This window comes from Lynx rufus, unplaced genomic scaffold (assembly GCF_022079265.1).
Source record: "Lynx rufus isolate CCGP_SWC_20201006 ecotype Redwood Valley unplaced genomic scaffold, mLynRuf1.p SCAF_16, whole genome shotgun sequence".
In the NCBI taxonomy this organism is placed as follows: Eukaryota; Metazoa; Chordata; class Mammalia; order Carnivora; family Felidae; genus Lynx; species Lynx rufus.
This window is the reverse complement of record NW_025814830.1, coordinates 23,579,991-23,597,447: the sequence shown is the minus strand read 5'-3', so window position 1 is coordinate 23,597,447 and position 17,457 is coordinate 23,579,991. Positions and strand designations below refer to the sequence as shown.

Sequence of the window (17,457 nt, the reverse complement as noted above, 5' to 3'; positions counted from 1 at the left end):
AAGAATGCAGATACAAGTTGCTAGATTTTCTGATTTTTCAGGAGGAAGAAATCCAGCTTTTATTGTGAAAACATCTCAATTTATTCCTGTTGGTAATTACCTCAGAGTGAAATTTAAAAACACACACAAAATGGGGCACCTGGGTGGCTCAGTCTGTTAAGCGTTCGACTTTGGCTCATGTCATGATCTCACGGTTCGTGAGTTCAAGTCCCACATTGGGCTCTCTGCTGACAGCTCGGAGCCTGGAGCCTGCTTCAGATTCTTTGTCTTTCTCTCTCTGCCTCTCCCCCACTTGCACTCTGTGTCCCTCTCTCTGAAAAATAAACATTAAAAATTTTCAAAATAAAAATAGAAACACACACAAAAATCCCCACAAAATCCATGTGTGCCAAGGAAAACACTTCCGGGGGATACATTTGGTCATGGGGCCACAAGTTTGAGGCCTCATGAGAGCCCTTGAGACAATGCCACAGGGGCTGAATCTTTGGGCACCAAATAAGAGAGAGGGGAACGTATGATCAACTCCATCTTAGGTCACAGAGAGATGGATCGGCTGGAGAGGAACTAAGCACTTGGTTCGAAGGCTGGGGGATTTAGCCCCTGTCCTGGGTCGTGGGCCAGAGATGGAACTCGGAGAACACACCCGGCTTCTCTCGTCCTCAGATAATTTGTCTATTTTCCTTTCCCACGTCAGGGCCTGGAAGCAGTCAGAGCTGGATTCTAGGGCCTCTCTCCGCCTCAGTTTCCTCATCTGTAGAACAGAGATAAAGAAACTCTCCTGGAGCTGTGAGAATTTGACGGGGTGACCCAGTAGGCACTTAGCACAGTTCCTGGCTGGTGGTGTGCAAGGTGAGCATAAAAAGGGATGGTAACCTCATCCCTACAGGCAGGCTGAGGGCTCCAGAGGCACCAAAAGGACTCTCATAGAAAGAGAGGGGCCATGTGGAAACTAGTGTTTTTCCCTGAATTTCTGAGGGGTGACCGGGCTACAGATGTGGAACAGACAGCCCCAGAAATGGAGTTTCAGAGCTCTGGGATGATACTGCCTGCATCATAACAGCACACATGGATTGGGGCCTTGCTGTGAGCTTCTCGCTCAGGGCAGCAAGCACTGGGCTTCGAGTCCACGAGCTCCTGTCACCATCTCTGTGTGTGACTTTGGGTCCATTCCTTGCCTACTCTGGGCCTCAGTTTTCCCATCTGTGACATACAGTGTGGAATCAGAAGCTCTCTGAGTTCATCTTGCTTTTAGAGCCCCCTGTGCTTATGAACCTCCTTGGGAAGGCTGGGGCCTGGAGCAGAGCTCAAGGATGGCTTCTGAAGCCATAAATGGGGACAAAGACAACTCTACCCGAGGCCAAAGAGAGGATCTGGGGACATGCTGCACTTGGCGGTACTCTGCACCAAAGGACAGCACAGAGCCGTGCTGTCAGCGTAAAGCCAAATGCAGGGCTCAAACTCACTGTGAAATCTTGACCTGAGCCGAAACCAAGAGTCGGACGCTTAACCGACTGAGCCACTCAGGCGCCCCAGGAGAACCTCTTCCTTGGCACCCTGAGGGCTCCTGGCTGGGCTCCTGGCTCTGCCCTGCACCCTGTACCTTAGGAATTGTGGGTTTGTGCTCCCTCCTGGCATCTCCGGAATCTCATTCTTCCTTCTCTTGGGCCCAAACAGAGCCTACAGGCTTCTTTGGGGCTTAGCTCAAATGCCACCACTGACACTCCTCAGGCACCTGCCTGGATTTGCCCTCGCTCCTCAATCCCCACAACATCCAGCACAGTGGAAGGCACACGGGGGCTGCTTGCTGAATTCACAGTCCTGATGGTTATTTCTCATTTTCTTCATTCTCGTTTTACAGCGAGGGAAGCTGGGGCTCGGCTGTATCAGCTGGTGGGTGGTGAAGTCGAGACACGAAGCCAGGTGATCTGTCTGTAAGGCTCAGCTCCAGCCAGACAAACCATGTGGATGTTTAAAATAAAATGATTTTTTTAAAACGTAGTGATTAAATAATAATAGGAAAAAGTTTAAAGTATTCAAAAGGATAGGAAATGAACATCACTAAAAAATATAAACTATTCTTCCTACATATACTCATATTTTCCAGCCTCATTCCTGCTATTTTTTTTTTTTAATTTTATTTAAATTCAAGGTAGTAGTAGTGTTGGTTTCAGGACTAGAATTTAGTGATTCATCACTTACATATAACAACTGGTGCTCATCCCAACAAGTGCCCTCCTTAATGCCCACCACCCATTGGTTTTTTGTTTGTTTATTTTTTAAAGTATATTTTATTTATTTATTTTGAGAGGGGGAGGGGCAGAGAGCAAGAGAAAGAGAATCCCAAGCAGGCTCCACACTGCCAGCACAGAGCCTGACGCAAGGCTCCATCCCATGAACCGTGAGACCATGACCTGAGCTGAGATCAAGACTCCACCGCTTAACTAAGCCACCCAGGTGCCTCCATCACCCATTTAGCCCCTCCCCCACCCACTTCCCCTCCATCAACCCTCTGTTTGTTACCTGTATTTAAGAGTCTCTTATGGTTTGCCTCCCTGTCTTTATCTTATTTTATTTTTCCTTCCCTTCCCCTATGTTCTTCTGTTTTGTTTCTTAAATTCTACATATGCCTGAAATCATATGATATTTGTCTTTCTCTGGATGACTTATTTCACTTAGCATAATACACTCTACCTCCATCCATGTTGTTGCAAATGGCAAGATTTCATTCTTTTTGATTGCCAAGTTATATTCCATTTTATATATATCACATCTTTATCCATTCATCAGTCCATGGACACTTGATCCCTCTCCATTGTTTTGCTATTGTTGATAGTGCTGCTATAAATATCAGGGTGCATGTACCCCTTCAAATCTGTAGTTTTATATCCTGTGGGTAAATGCCCAATAATGTGATTACTGGATCATAAGGTAAGTTCTATTTTTAACTTTTTGAGGAACCTCCATACTGTTTTTTCAGTGGCTGCACCAGTTTGCATTCCTACCAACAGTGCAAGATCATTTCTTTTTCTCCACATCCTCAACAACATCTGTTGTTGCCTGAGTTGTTAATTTTAGCCGTTCTGACAAGTGTGAGGTGGTATCTCATTGTGGTTTTGATTTGTATTTCCCTGATGATGAGTGATGTTGAGCATCTTTTCATGTGTCTGTTAGCCATCTGGATGTCTTCTTTGGAAAAGTGCCTATTCATATCTTCTGCCCATTTCTTCACTGGATTATTTGTTTTTTGGGTGTTCAGTTTGGTAAGTTCTTTATACATTTGGATACTAACCCTTTACCGGATATGTCATTTGCAAATATCTGCTCCCATTCCGTTGGTTGCCTTTTAGCTTTGTTGATTCTTTCCTTCACTGTGCAGAGCTTTTTATCTTGATGTAGTCCCAATAGTTCATTTTTTGCTTATATTTCCCTTGCCTCAGGAGACGTGTCTGGTAAGAAGTTGCTGTGGCCAAGGTCAAAGAGGTTGCTGCCTGTTTTCTCCTCCAGGATTTTGATGATTTCCTGTCTTACATTGAAGTCTTTCATCCATTTTGAATTTATTTTTGTATACCAGCCTCATTCCTTCTACAGATGGTTTGTACACATGAAATTACACATTTGTATATATCCCTATTTTTCTTTCACAAAAATATGTTAATTGGGTACATTGTCTTCAGACATATTTTTCATTCCTTTACTAATATACTAATCCATTCTCTTTGTGTTAACATACACAGTTCTCATTCTTTTGGGGGAAGAATTTTTCAATTACAAGTTCAATTTCCTAAATAGTTATAAATTACATATAAGATTATTCAAATGGTCTATTTTATATTGGGTGAGTTGTGGTAATCTGTGCTTTTCAAGGAATTTGTTCATTTCATCTAATTTGTAAAATTTGTGTGTGCAGAGTTTTTCACTGTATTTCTTTATTATACTTTTGATGGCTGTAGGATCTGTAGAGATATTTTATTCCTGATATTGGTCCTTTGGGCCTTCTCTCCCCCCACCCCCACTTTGTCAGTCTGGTTACAGGTTCATCAATTTTTTTGATCATTTCAAAGAACCAAGTCTTTATTTCATTATTTTTCTTTGTTGTTTTTTGTTTTCACTTTCATTCATTTCTGCTCTTTATTATTTCCATCCTTCTGCTTGCTTTAGATTTGTTTTGCTCTTGTTTTTCGTGGTTATTGAGATGGAAGCTTAGAGTACTGATTTGAGACTTTTCCTCTTTTCTAATATATACCCTCAGGGCTATACATTTCCTTCTCACTACTGCTTTGGCTATGTTCCCAAATTTTTTGTTTTTTCATTTTCTTTCAGTTCAATGTATATTTAAAATTTCTCTTGAGACTTCCTTTTTAACCAAGGATTATTTAGAAATGTTGTTTACATTCCAAGTGTTTGGTGATTTCCCTGTTATCTTTCTGTGATTGATTTCTGGTTTGGATTCATTGTGGTTGGAGAACACACTCTGTAATTTAAATTTATTTTTAATTTGTTGAAATGTGTTTTATGGCCCGTAATATGGCTTATCCCAGTATCTTGTTCTGTGGGATTTGAAAATAATGTGTATTCTACTATCGTTTTATGGAGTGTTTTATAAATGCCTGTTGATTGATGGTGTTGTTGAGTTCTTTTTTATGCTGACTTTCAGTCTAGTTGTTCTATCAATTATTGAGAAAATGCTGTTGAAGTATCCAAACATAAGTGTGGATGTGTCTATTTCTTTTAGTTTCTGCTTCACATATTTTGCAGCTCTGTTGTTTGGCACATACACACATTTAGGATTCTGTGTCTTAACAATGGAATGGATTGATCCTTAAATTATTATGCAAATTCTTTCTCTATTTCTGTAATTTTCTTTGTTCTGAAGTCCACTTTATCTAATACTAATCTAATACTAATAGAGCCACTTCCGTTTTCTTTAGATTAATATTTGCATCATATATCTTTTTCCATCTTTTTACTTTCAATTGATTTATGTCATACTTGAAATGAGTTTCTTGTAGACAACATATGTTGAATCATCCTCTCTGCCAATGTTTCCCTTTTAATTGGAGTATTATATCATTTACATTTAATGTAAATATTGATGTGTTAGGGTTTGTGTTGGCCATTTTGGGTTTTTTTGTTTTCGTATTTGTTCTGTTTTTCATTTCTCTGATTTCTTTTCCTTGTCTTCCTACCTTGAACATTTTTTTTTTAGGATTTCATTCTGGTTTATATATGGTAATTTTATGTATATCTCCTTGCATAGTTTTTAAAGTGGTGACTCTGGAAATAACATTAATACAAAGCTTGTTAAATCAACTGGTGTCATCATTTTACCAGTTCTAGTGAAGCATAAAAAACTTACTTCTCTTTATGCCCCTTTGTCCTCTCCTGTTTATAATGGTCTTAAATCTTTTTACATACATTTAGAACCACATCAGACAGTGTTAAAATTTGCTTCAACCAGATGATTTCCTTATCATTCAAGATGATAAGGAAAACGTATTTTTATTTATATTTTTGCTTATGTGTTGCACTTCTTTCCTCATTTTCCAGGACTCCTTTTTTTTTTTTTTTTTAAAGTCACTTCTTATCTGTTTAGAGAGTTTCCTTTGGCCATTTTTCAGGGTAGGTTGGCTGGCTACAAATTCTTTTAGATTTTCTTTATCTAAGAATATCTGGATCTCCTCTTCATCCTTGGAGAATATTTTCACTGGATATAGGATTCTGGGGTGACGGTTTTCTTTCAGCACTTGAAAAATGTGCCACTTCCTTCTGACCTCTATGATTTCTTACAAGAAATTCAGTTTTATTCAAATTCTCCCCCTTCTCCCCATAGGTAAGATGTTGTTCCTCTCTTACTGCATTCAAGAATTTTCCTTTGTCCTTAATTTTTAAAAATTTGACTATAATGTCTCTTGGTATGGATTTCCTTGGGTGTATCCTATTTTAGATTTGCTCAGCCTCTTGAATCTGTACATTCATATATTTTGCTAAATTTCAGATTTTTTTCAGCCAAGTATTTTTTGACTCTACTCTCTCCTCTTTTTCCAGGATTCTGATGACACCAGTGTTAGATCTATTGTTATGGTCTCACAGGTCTCTATGGTTCTGTTCTTTTCTTTTTTTTTTTTTCCAATTTTTTTTTGTTCAGATTCAGTAATTTTTATTGTTGGACTTCCACTTCACTAATTTTTCCCCCTGTCATTTCCATTCTGCTATTGAACCCATTGATTGTATGTTTTATTTCACTTATTGTATTTCTTGGTTCTAAAATTTCCACTTGGTTCTTTATAGCTTTGATTTCTTTGCTGAGACATTCTACTTTTTTCATTTATTTTAAGCAGGTTGTAAGTGCTCATTAAGGCAGATAATTCTAATATCTCTGACATTTTAACTTTCCATCTATTGATTGACTTTTTTCATTCTGTTTGATGTCTTCCTAGTTCTTGGTATGACAACTGATTCTTTATTGAAACTTCTATGTTTTGCATATTAAGGAATGAAACTCTGGATCTCATTTAAGCCTTCTCTCTTAGCTACCTTCCTTTGATACTGCCCCCGGAGGGGAAAGTGGAAGTGCATGTCACTGCCTCATTAATGCCAGGTGGGATTGGAATGCCAAGTTCCCCACTTCCCCTTTATTGATGCTTGAGGGGATTATTACAGTGGGTGAGGGTGGGAGTTCTGGCTTCCCACTAAGTGTACAATGATACCTTGAGTGGAAAGGGTAGGAATGCCTAGTTACTGCTTCCGGTATAGTGTCCACTGATAACACAGAAGAGTGGGTGGCTTCGTTACCATTGGGCAGGGGCACAAGTCCTGCCTCCCCACTAGGCCTCCTCTGATACCACCCCAGTGGGAAGGGAGGTAGTGGAGTGCCTCAGTAATGCTGGCTGGCCGATGGAAGTCCAAGCTCCCCCAGCACTGTGGAGGAGGCCTTGTACTGAACAGTAAGGATGAAAATCTGCCTTCCTACGCAGCCTTCTCCAGCTCCTTATCCTTGTCAGGAGCACCAGGGAATGTCATCATCGACTGGGGAGAGTGGAAGTTTAGGGACCTTAAACTGTGGGGGTGAGGCCACAGTTTTTTCCGTGGTGTTTGGCTGCAGTAGAGTGGTGATTTGTCTAAAAGCTTTCTGCCTTAACAGGCTGCCCCTTTACTGATTCTTTGGCTATTGGGGGACTTTTATTTATTTATTTCTTTTGGTCTGTACCCATTAGTGTTTCCTGCCCATTAGTGTTTCCTGTTAGTGGCTTTTTTCAGCTCCAAGTCTGGGATATATGAAGCAGAAAGAAAACCCAGTGAACTGGGTCCTAAGGTCCCTAGCCACTCTGCCTTTGTCACCTTTCTGAGTCTTCCTATTTTAAAAATATACAATATCTGGGTTTTTGTGGGTGGTGGTGTTGTAGTACTTAGGAGAAATAGAGAAAATATGTCTTCATCTTGCTGGAGGTCCCCCAGTTCTATTGCTTTTATCATGGCCACAAAGGATTCCACTAGAAAAATGACTGATAATTGAATGAACTGACTCCCTTTTGTTGTCGGGCATTTATGCTGTTTAGAGCCTTTGTGTTATAAACAGGTCTACTCTGAACACTTTTATACACAGGTCTTTGTGCCTATCTAGGAGTATATAACAATTCTGGAATTTGATGACTGAGCAGATTGGATTTCACTGGGAAGTTGGCTCTCAGGGTGGAAGATTTGGGTGGGGAAATAAATGGTCGGTGGGTGAGTGGGGAGGGGGGAGTGGGGTGGGGTCATCAGAGAGAGCACCGCCCCAGTTTATATCAGAGGTGTTGCCCAGGTCTCAGGAAAACTCTTAGCTGACCCTAGCCCAGCCTGGTCCTGCTGTCCAGGAGGCACCACCCTCTGACTGCCATCTTTCCCCGAGGTCAGTTTTGGGGACTCTGCCACCTTCTCCTCTTCTTGCCCACAGAGGGATGGCTCTGGGAAGGGCTGAAGAGTATCTTCCTTCATGGTGCTTCCTTCCCATTGTGATGGAGCTCCCAACTGCACCATGTTGCACACAGCACACTTAATACACATCTGCTTTGGCACTCTCCACCATGTGGGAATGCAGGCTCAGCAAGGTGAAGTGACTCATCTAAGGTCACACACCAGGGAGGGACAGACACAGAGCTCGGTCACTGGGCGTCTGGCTCTGAAGCCTGAAGTCAGTGGAGGAGTTCAGGTCCAAAGTAACATTCTGGAATGAGTATATATAGGGAAAAATGACCAGAAAGTGGGCCACCTAAGTGTCAGGGAAGCCCTGAAGGAAGGGAAGTGATGAGGAGGGGACGAGGGGAAGCACATGCACATGCCTGTCACCTGCGGAGGCTGGCACAGAAAGTTGGGGCTGGAAGGAATTACTCGGGATCCTGGCAGTTCCAAGGGGGGTGGTCGATGTTGGAGAAGGATATCTGACCAGCCCACTCTTACTGGGGGCCTGAAAACATTGCTTATTATTGGAGGCAAACTGCTTTTAGCAGCCACGACAAAGACAGGCAGGCATACAGAGACGCACAGCCCAGACGCAGCCAGATGTGCATGCACGCACACAAGCACACACACAGAGGCACGCACCAGGCAGCTACACAGAGACTGCCCGTTCGGATGCACGTGCACACATGGAGACAGCCCCACCCCCACCCCATCCCCGCCAAGACACACATGCACACACGTGCATGAACCACGCACACCCACACAGCAGCATATGGAGCAACCCTGCCTTCCCCCATGGTTTCCAGGAGGCTCAGTGGGGGGTGCGAGTTCCACATCTGACTTTCCTTGTGTTCGTTAGACTCTCAGTGTAATTAAATGTTACATTGAATAATCCAGCGCTGGCTCAGTGGTGGCTGTGGTGGGCTGGGGGAAGAGGGCCCTGGATGTCTTTCTTAGTCCTGCACCCTTCCTGCCCGCCATTCTCCAGTCACCCCCTTGCCTAGGGCTCCGGAGCAGAGGAACCCTTGGCCACAGAGTCCCTTGGTCAGACCTTGAGGGAGGATGGGGGTTGGAAGGTGGTCTGGGGAGACCCCTGTGCTGTCCTGTGGCTTAGGAGTCATGTATCCCCCGCTCCTGTGGGGATGAAATACCCATCTGGGAGGCCTCAGGTGCTGAGGAGGGCCTCTGGGAGCTGGAGAGGCCCTCTGTCCAGCAGAATGGCCACAGTACTCACCTCTTCTGGGCAGGGGAGGCAAGAAGTGCTTCCACTTTGCCCTCTCTCTGTTCCTTTAAATGGGTCTGTGACTTCCTCTGGCCTCTGTGGAAGGCAGCCTGGTATGGTGACTATAGACCACCCACATGGGTACTACTTGCTAGCTACGGGACCCAGAGTGTGTCAGTGACCTCTGTGTGTCAGTGTCCTTGCGGGTGAACCAGGGCTCATAGGTGTCCTCGTCTCATGGGACCGTTATGGGGATTAAATAGGCCCTTAAAACAGTACCTGCTCAAAAACATCAGCTACCTGGCCAGCACTTAACCACCCCCTGCATGTGAGGTTCTGTCCCACAAAGGTGACCCGGGCCATGTCTATACACGTGCTGAAGGTGAGGTTGTGGATCCAGCGCCAGTGACATCGCACTGCAATCTCAGTACCCCCCTCTGACCCCAAATTCCTTCATCTGTAGAATGGGGTTGCCAGTCACTCTGGCCTGGCAGGGGGGCGAGAATGGAATGGGCTCCTGCACGGGAAAGAATGTGACAAAGTGCTGGGTGCTGTGCACAAGGGCAGCTCGGCCCCTTCCCCACTCCTCTTACTGAGACCTCCCTTTGGGATCCTGAGCCATAGCCCCCTCCCTTCCAAAGCTCCAGGGAGCACAGGGATGGGGCTGCCACTCGGCTCAAAGCAGGAGGGAGGACCTGGCGTAGAGAATCCCAGAGCCCTTGACCTAGGCTTAGTTGGCGCTGGGGTGTCCAGAATGACTTCACCATGCACAGCCCCTTTCCGGTGTGGACTCTGAAGTGAGTGCCAGCCCCTGGTGTGGGCCAGCTGGACAGTGGGCGGGGTGGGCTGAGGATAAGCCACCAAGGAGGTGCGGAGGAGAGAGTGGCTGGAAAAGAGCTCTCAGTCCGATCTTCACTTGGGGCCTGGCTCCCAGAGGTGGTGAGGCCAGGGCAAGGCTGACTCTGCGCACGCACACACACACACACACACACACATACACACACCGGTGCCCACTCAAACCTTGTACCCACAGGCACAAATGCGCCTGACACAAGAGCCAAGACTAGCCCACATAATTTCCTGGAGTCTCATGTGCAAACCCAGATGGCCCCACATGAGGACACGGTCAACCGCACACATGCCCAGAGACACAGAGAGATCTGAGCTCACTAGACTCACACAACTGTGTGCATATGTGCAAGAGACACACAGCACCTAGTGACCACCCACTGCTGAGACATTTTCTTGCTCCAGAGACACCTGCTCCTGTGTCCCCCATGCTATCTAATATGCACAGCTATCCTTTGCCTCTGTTTTATGAGGTCTCAGAGAAGCCAACTGGACTGCGGAAAGCCACATAGCTCCTGAATAGCCCCAGTGGGTGGGGATCTCAGCCCTGACTCCCAGGCCAGAGCTATGGCTTTTCTCCAGGAGGCCTCCTGGCCTCCCTCCCCCTGCTGCCCTAAGCCTCAGGCTAGAGAAGGGGGTGCCTGCAGGAGAAGGGGGTGACTTTTGAAGGATGTTTTAAATATGGAGTGCGCCCTCGTTCCTCCCCCATCACCCAGGACTCTGAGCTGTGCAAAGCCAGCTCGTGAATATTCAGGACCCCATAGACTCTGTTCTCTGTTTCTTCTCCTGCTCCTCGTTTTGTGCTGAGTCTTAAGTGAAATTGATCTTTTTTTTTTTTTTTAAGGAAAGAGAAATCTGTCTTTTGTTCTCCTGCTCCCCCAGGGGCCCCTCAGAAGAGGAGGCCCCCCGCCCGGTTTAAGGGGCACGCCTCAGAACCAATCGCTGCCTGGCACGGTTCCCCGGGCGCTGGGCTTGGGCCCGATGCCATGCGAGCAGATGGCCGTGATTGTTGGCAACCCGGAGACCCTGCAGGAGAGTCGCGTATGGGTGTTTACAGCATCCTGGTCCCGCCGAGAGCATCAAAATGGCAGACCAAGTGGCGCCTGGCCCACCCGGGGTGGGGGAAGGGGCAGTGCACATTCCCGAAAAAGGAGAAGAAGTGTCCTGCCCAGCGACCGGCACCCAGTACCCAGCATGGTGCCCGAATCAAGTAACAGCAAAACCTGATTGTGGGAGGGCCACCCTCTCTGCTCCTCCACCTCTTTCCTCTGCTCCCTTCAGGCATCCTTCCTGCAGCTCTCCAAGGTCTGTCTCCCCCCTCTGAAGGGGTCCACAGGAGAGTCCTGCATTCATTTGGAAGATAGATGTGAGCACCTACTATGTGCCAAACAGTGAGGAGGAAGACAGAGGCCCTCAAAGCCTCTTTGCTTTCCTTCAAAGCCCTCATCAGCCTTTGTGTGGTTGTTGGACAAATGCCTATGTCCATTGCCAGACTGAGCTCCTCTAGGGTGGGGTCCTGGCATGTAGTAGGTGCTCCATAAATCTTTGTTAAGTGACTTAGGGGAACCTGTCCTCACAGATATTACGATCTCGTGGTAATTCTCTCCCTCGTGCTCCCTCCCACCCTTGTTTTTGTGTACTTTGCTTCCCAATTTCACTGAAGCCCCCCCCACCAGAAGGAAGGGGCCATACCCTTTGTCTCCCTAAGATGGCGGCCACATAGTGGCTCTTGTTATATCCATCACGTGGCTAGTATGCAAATGTAGTTCCCTCAAAGGTCACATAAACACTCCCAGAGAGCAGTTCCCAGAGATCTTCAGGAATGCAAACCCAACCCCATTACTTTGTTGCCTGCAGCCCCCAGAGGGCCTCCCTTCCTACTCCTCAGTCCTCCATGCAAAGCTTTTTGCAGTCTTGTCTTGCACTCTACCATTTTTTGCTTTTCATTCATTTAAAAATATTTATTGAGCTCCTATCAGATGCCAAGTCCTATCCAGGGGCTGAGGACAAGATAATGAATAAAATACAAAGCTACTGTTCTCATGGAACTGACCCTCTATTGGTGGATTGAGTGGAAACAAAGGGCAAATGTACAGGTGGATGTGTTATATGTGTGGAGGGAGCAGAGCTATGAAGAAGGACAAAGCCAGGCATGGCACAGGGAGAGATGGGAGTGGACAGCAATGGCTTCTCTGACATTGGAGCAGAGATCTGAACGAAAATGAGTGTGACTGTGTGGCCATCCTGGAGAAGAACATTCTAGATGGAAGGAACAGCACAGGCAAAGCCTCTGAGACAGGAATGGGTTGGCCTTTCTAGATCTCAGTCACTGAAACAAACAGGGCTCGTGACTTTCAGTGCCTGCGGCCCGCGGCTCCAGGCAATGATCACAGGAGAGGTGAGCCAGGCACAAGTGTGATGGCAAATGCAAGTGACACTAGGTCGGTGTCACTGAAGTCACAGGGAGTGGTGAGGTCTGTGGAAGATAAGGCAGGTCTACAGCAGGCAGCCAGCCAGTGACATGGCAAGGCAGACCTGGAAGCAGCCAGAGCATCTAGTGTTTCGAGCAGAGCTAAAATCTTGGTCTTTTAAAATGTGGAATCTTCCAACTGTTGGAAGCTGATGTGAAAATATTTTTTAAAGCCCTGCTCACACCAAACAAAACAGGCCAGATCCAGCCTGTGAGCAACTGGTTGGCAGTTTTGGATTCAGTTATCTGTGGGGTTTCAACTGGGCATGAGTTTGAATCATGGATCCCAGCCCCAGTGGACAGCCGGAAGGGGCCCTGAGGTGCTCAGGGGTGAGGGTCTGGGCAGGGCCAGGGGTCCTCTGGTTCTGATGCAAGAGCCTAAGGGGCATGGAGAGCCAGTCCAAATACCTGTCTTCAGGGACTCCTCTCCCAGGCCTGCCCCAGTGAGAGAGAGGCTGGCGGAGAGGGGCAGGAACTACATTCCGCTCCAAGGAGGGGGGGACCTCTTTTGCTGGCATCTGACAGGGTCCACCAGTCAGCCAGATGCAGCCCTTCCTGAGAATGTGACGATGGAGGGCCTTTTGCTCCAGCTCTTTTGTGGCCCCTGCTGCTGCCTGAGACCCCCCTCCCCCATCAGAGCCCCACTTTCTCTTGGCAAGCTCAGGCACGACAGGCTGGGACTGCCCCCATGGTCCTGCCTGTCCTGGAGATCGGCTCTCTGGACAACTTCCTCTGGAGTGATTCCACATTGACATACACTTGGCCCGGCCTTCAGAGTCCTCTGCCGAAAGCCCCCCGTTAATGCTAATGGAAGTCCTGTTGCTCGGCCAGGGCACCCCGCTGGAAAGAGGCCTTGGGATGCCCACCTGCAAACATGACCTTTTCCTGTGTAAGAGACAAGTTTTCAAAATCAATCCGGCCTGTGGGGCCTGCCCATCCCCACCACACGCGCTGATCAGAGAAGAGGTCACATGCCCCAGGACAGGCGGGTCAATACTGAGTCTGGAGGAGCCTGGCCGGCCGGGCCAGCACACTTGGGAGGTGGCTGTCTTGCCCTACAGCTGGAGCATCTCTCCGAAAAGAACACAAGGAGTATTCCATGTCTTTACTCAGTCTTACCTTGGCCAGCTGGAGCCGGTACAGCAAGAATGGCAAACACTCATACATACCACCAAGTTCCGAACACGCTGTAGAAGCTCCCCTGCAGGTTATTTTCACCAGACTGGCAACATAGACATGATGATCACCTCCAGTTCACACATGGGGAAACTGAGGACACAGAGGTTTGCAAACGTGCTCAAGTCAGGTCACGCAGCAAGGCCGTAGCAGTGCTGCGATTTGAACCCAGGGCCTGTGCTTATGTTGTCGTATGCAATTCCTCCCTCCAGGGTAACTGCCGTAAGAGGAGGGGATGCCACAAGTCAGAGCAGGTGGGATACTGGTCTGGAGAAGGGAGGGCAGACTTGGCCTGCAGGATGACGGGCAGTGGTCAGTCAGGAAGGACTTCCTGGAGTAGGGGATCTCTGAATAGAGTAGCAGGTGCCCAGGAGTCCCTTTGCATGTGTTTAGGGGCAGGTGCCTGGATACTCATACCTGTACATGTACGTGCACAGTCGGTCCCAAGAGTTAGTGCACTTGTGTGGACCTGGAAGCAGGTCTCATGGACACAATGTTACCAGATGCCCCAAGGACCCAGCTGAGGCGCGGAAGGCACCAAGAGGAGTAAAGAGGGCACTGTCCTTTGTCAGAAGATGGAGGGTTTGGGGGCACCTGGGTGGCTCAGTGTGTTGAGCGTCTGAGTTTGGTGTATGTCATGATCTCACAGTTCATGAGTTCAGGCCCCACATCGGGCTCACTGCTGTCAGTGCAGAGCCCGCTTTGGATCCTCTGTCTCCCTTTCTCTGTTCCTTCCCCACTTACACTCTCTCAAAAACAAATAAACATGGGGGCGCCTGGGTGGCTCAGTCAGTTAAGCATCTGACTCTTGATTTCGGCTCAGGTCATGATCTCACAGTTTGTGGGTTTGAGCCCTGCACTGGGGATCCCTGCTTGGGATTCTCTCTGTCCGCCCCTACCCTGCTTGCTCTCTCTCCCAAAATAATAAACAAACTTTAAAAAAATAAAAAAAAATAAACATAAAAAAGGAAAGTGGAGGGGGTTTTAGGGAATATGGACAGAGCACGATGTCACTGGAAAGGTTGGCTTGCACTTGAAAGGCACTATCATCCCAGAAGGCCTCCCTGTAGGCTTCGATGTAGACAGGATTCAAGAACCACACACTGGAGGCCCTGAGCTGTATGTGGCCTTCAGGTGGCCTCTCTCTGGTGTGCATAAGTGGTGGTGAGCTTTTGTGGTCTGAATGCCCATAAGTGTGATAGGCCTTTTGTGTTTGCTCACAGTCCCCACCCATCCCTCTCGGTGAACACCTGCCCCCCACCCCCGCCCCCTTCCACTACCTGGAAGGCATTTACTTTGGAGCTCTTTGCTTTAGCAACTTCAAGTTCTTCACAGAGTCTTCTACATGCAAAACAAACCTTGTGATGGCCTCTCACGGGAAAACTCTGGTGTGCAGCTACGCTAACAACATTTCTGTCTCTTGATCTTACTAAACAGCCCCCTTCCCACTAGAGAGGAGGGTCATTCCTTCATTCATGCAGCACATATATATGGAGCATCTGCTCTTTGTCAGACCCTGCCCCAAGTGCTGGGATGGGTCTATGAGCCAAACGGTCAAGAAGCCCCACCCTCCTGGCACTTCCATTCCAGTGGGTCCTGGGCAGGCAGAGGGAGGCTCGTGGGCTGCGGCGCCTGCATGGTCAGTCCCCAGAGTACCAGCTTCCTTGCCTTGGGTTCTTGCCCCGTCCGTTCGGCACCTAAAGTCCTACTGGGTCGGTTCAGTGGGGCTGGAGGGGGGGAAGTAGCCACCAAAGGCCTCCTACAGGATTAGGCAGCAGCCACTGGAAGGTTAATGCCATAGAGGGTGCTGGGATAGTGCTGAAGGGGGATGAGTGGCCCAGGGGAAAGGGAACCATTACTCTTCCTCTCAGCCAGTCACTTCAGAAGCAGCTCAACACAGGGGTCAGATGGCCACAGAGGCTCTGCTTCTTTCTCTTCCTTTGCTCTTTTCAGACCTCTGCCCTGGGCTGGAGCCTGGCTTTTGCAAGTGTTCCCCTCAAGTTCACTGAATAACCACCAGCAGCTCTGGCTCCCAAACAGAAAAGGACAGAGGGCTGGCTCCATATCTCCAGCAAAGCTCTGAGATGCTCTCTGATTGGACCAGCTCCTTCACAAGGCCTGCCCCAAACAGTCATGTGGCCACCAGATATGATGTGCTGATTGGCCAGTACAGGTCATGTGCTCCTCCCAGAGCCAGGTGTAGCAGATTCTGTGGTCTGAGGCAGGGGAGGGGTTGATCCCAGATGACTACAGGGGAGATGACTACGGGGGAGGGGTGCTCCTATCTCTGGGCACCACACTGGACTAATCCAGCCCCTGCTCTCTGACTTTTGGAGTCATCCCTCCTCCCCCCTGCATCTTCTACCCACCCTTAAAAACCTAGCTCAAGCCCTAACTGTGGCTCGAAGTGTCCCAGTGAACACCTGCGTCCTCCTCCTTTGAGCCTCTGTGCTATAGGCAGTCTGCGCCGCATAATGCGTCAACCTCTGGATCATTACTGCTCCAGTGGAGCTGAAACCACGCCTCAGGTTTCCTGAGTATGGGCACGGCACGTTAGCCTAAGAAAAGAGCCGCCTGATGGTCAGCTGGGTCCGTTGGCCATAAACAGTTCCACAGAACACCAACATCATGCAACACCACAAAGCACCCAAAGATGAGGCCACTCCACAATTGTGTCTGAACACAGACAGAATGTGAACTTTGTCCAAATCACAAACTGCCCAAACATCCTGCATCCTGGCTAACTTGTTTCCTCACCAACTGTAGTTGTAGTTTTGCTTTGTTCTCCCTGCCTTCTAGATAAGAATCATCAAGGTGTCCACTCATAGAATTACTCCTGTTTCTGGACAGCATCCGACCCAGAGAAAAAGCCTGAAGAATCACTTAACACAAGTCAAATTCTAAGAATTATGTTTCTAACGTCCTTGTCCTAACATATAGCCCATGGGTGTGTATTCTCCACCACTGCAACCTGTCAGTAAATCCAGCTTTGTTGGACTACAGGTGTGTTCTTGGTGGTCTTTGGCTGGAAGGTATTGTGCAATCCTGCCAAAGGGATGGTCTCATTCTTATTTCACAGGTAAGGGAACCGGGGGTCAGAGAGGTTAATAAGTTCCCCGAAGTCACACCAGTGCTCTTTCCATTAAAAGTTTGTTCACATTCGTCCTTTCTTTCTTTATTCATTTATTAGTGGTGTGTGTGTGTGTGTGTGTGTGTGTGTGTGTGTGTTTCGTAATAATTGGTGCTGTTTGGCAAGCACAGTTGGAGTTTGGCAGCACTGGCCTGGGGTAGCTGGTGGAGCCTTCACTTTCTTCTCCTGTTTCTCAATTCTTTAAGCTGCACCCCCAAATTTTTGCTTGCCCCTGAGGTGGAGTTAGTGGCGTTCACCTTTAACAAAGGTGGCTTTGCCTTACATTTGGACCCCTCTTCTAATTTCTAGGCGCTTCTCCCTTTGTCACCAGGGAACAGCCCACTGGACCAAGATGGGTGTGCAGACCATCTCCTAGAGGGAGAGGAGTTGTTTAATGTCACACACGCCTGGTTCGAAATGGACCAGGCGGGCTAACAGGGAACTCGAGGATCCTTTCCCCCAACCCCTGATTTCTTTGTCCTACATGGACCTCAGATCCACTCTGTTATCATGGTCCCTGTACAACTTGATTATTATTATTATTGTGGTTCTTACTATTTTTAGGCCAAACCATATGAAATTGCCAATTTTCGGCCATTTCTGATCTACAAGAAAGTCCATTTTACTTGGGTCAACGCAATGTTACTTTTTAATTATATAGTACCTGTGACA

General features: G+C 47.5%; 1 protein-coding gene across 1 annotated transcript in view; it reads left to right on the top strand.

Moving 5' to 3' along the window:
- ZNF423 (zinc finger protein 423) overlaps positions 1-17,161 on the top strand; it is a 166,566-nt gene extending 149,405 nt beyond the window's left edge. Inside the window, exons 5-7 of the mRNA XM_047077396.1 lie at positions 10,892-11,050; positions 11,291-11,314; positions 17,117-17,161. Of these exons, the coding sequence (XP_046933352.1) occupies positions 10,892-11,050; positions 11,291-11,314; positions 17,117-17,161 (228 nt within the window). The remainder of the gene's footprint in view (positions 1-10,891; positions 11,051-11,290; positions 11,315-17,116) is intronic.
- Positions 17,162-17,457: the final 296 nt, after the last annotated feature.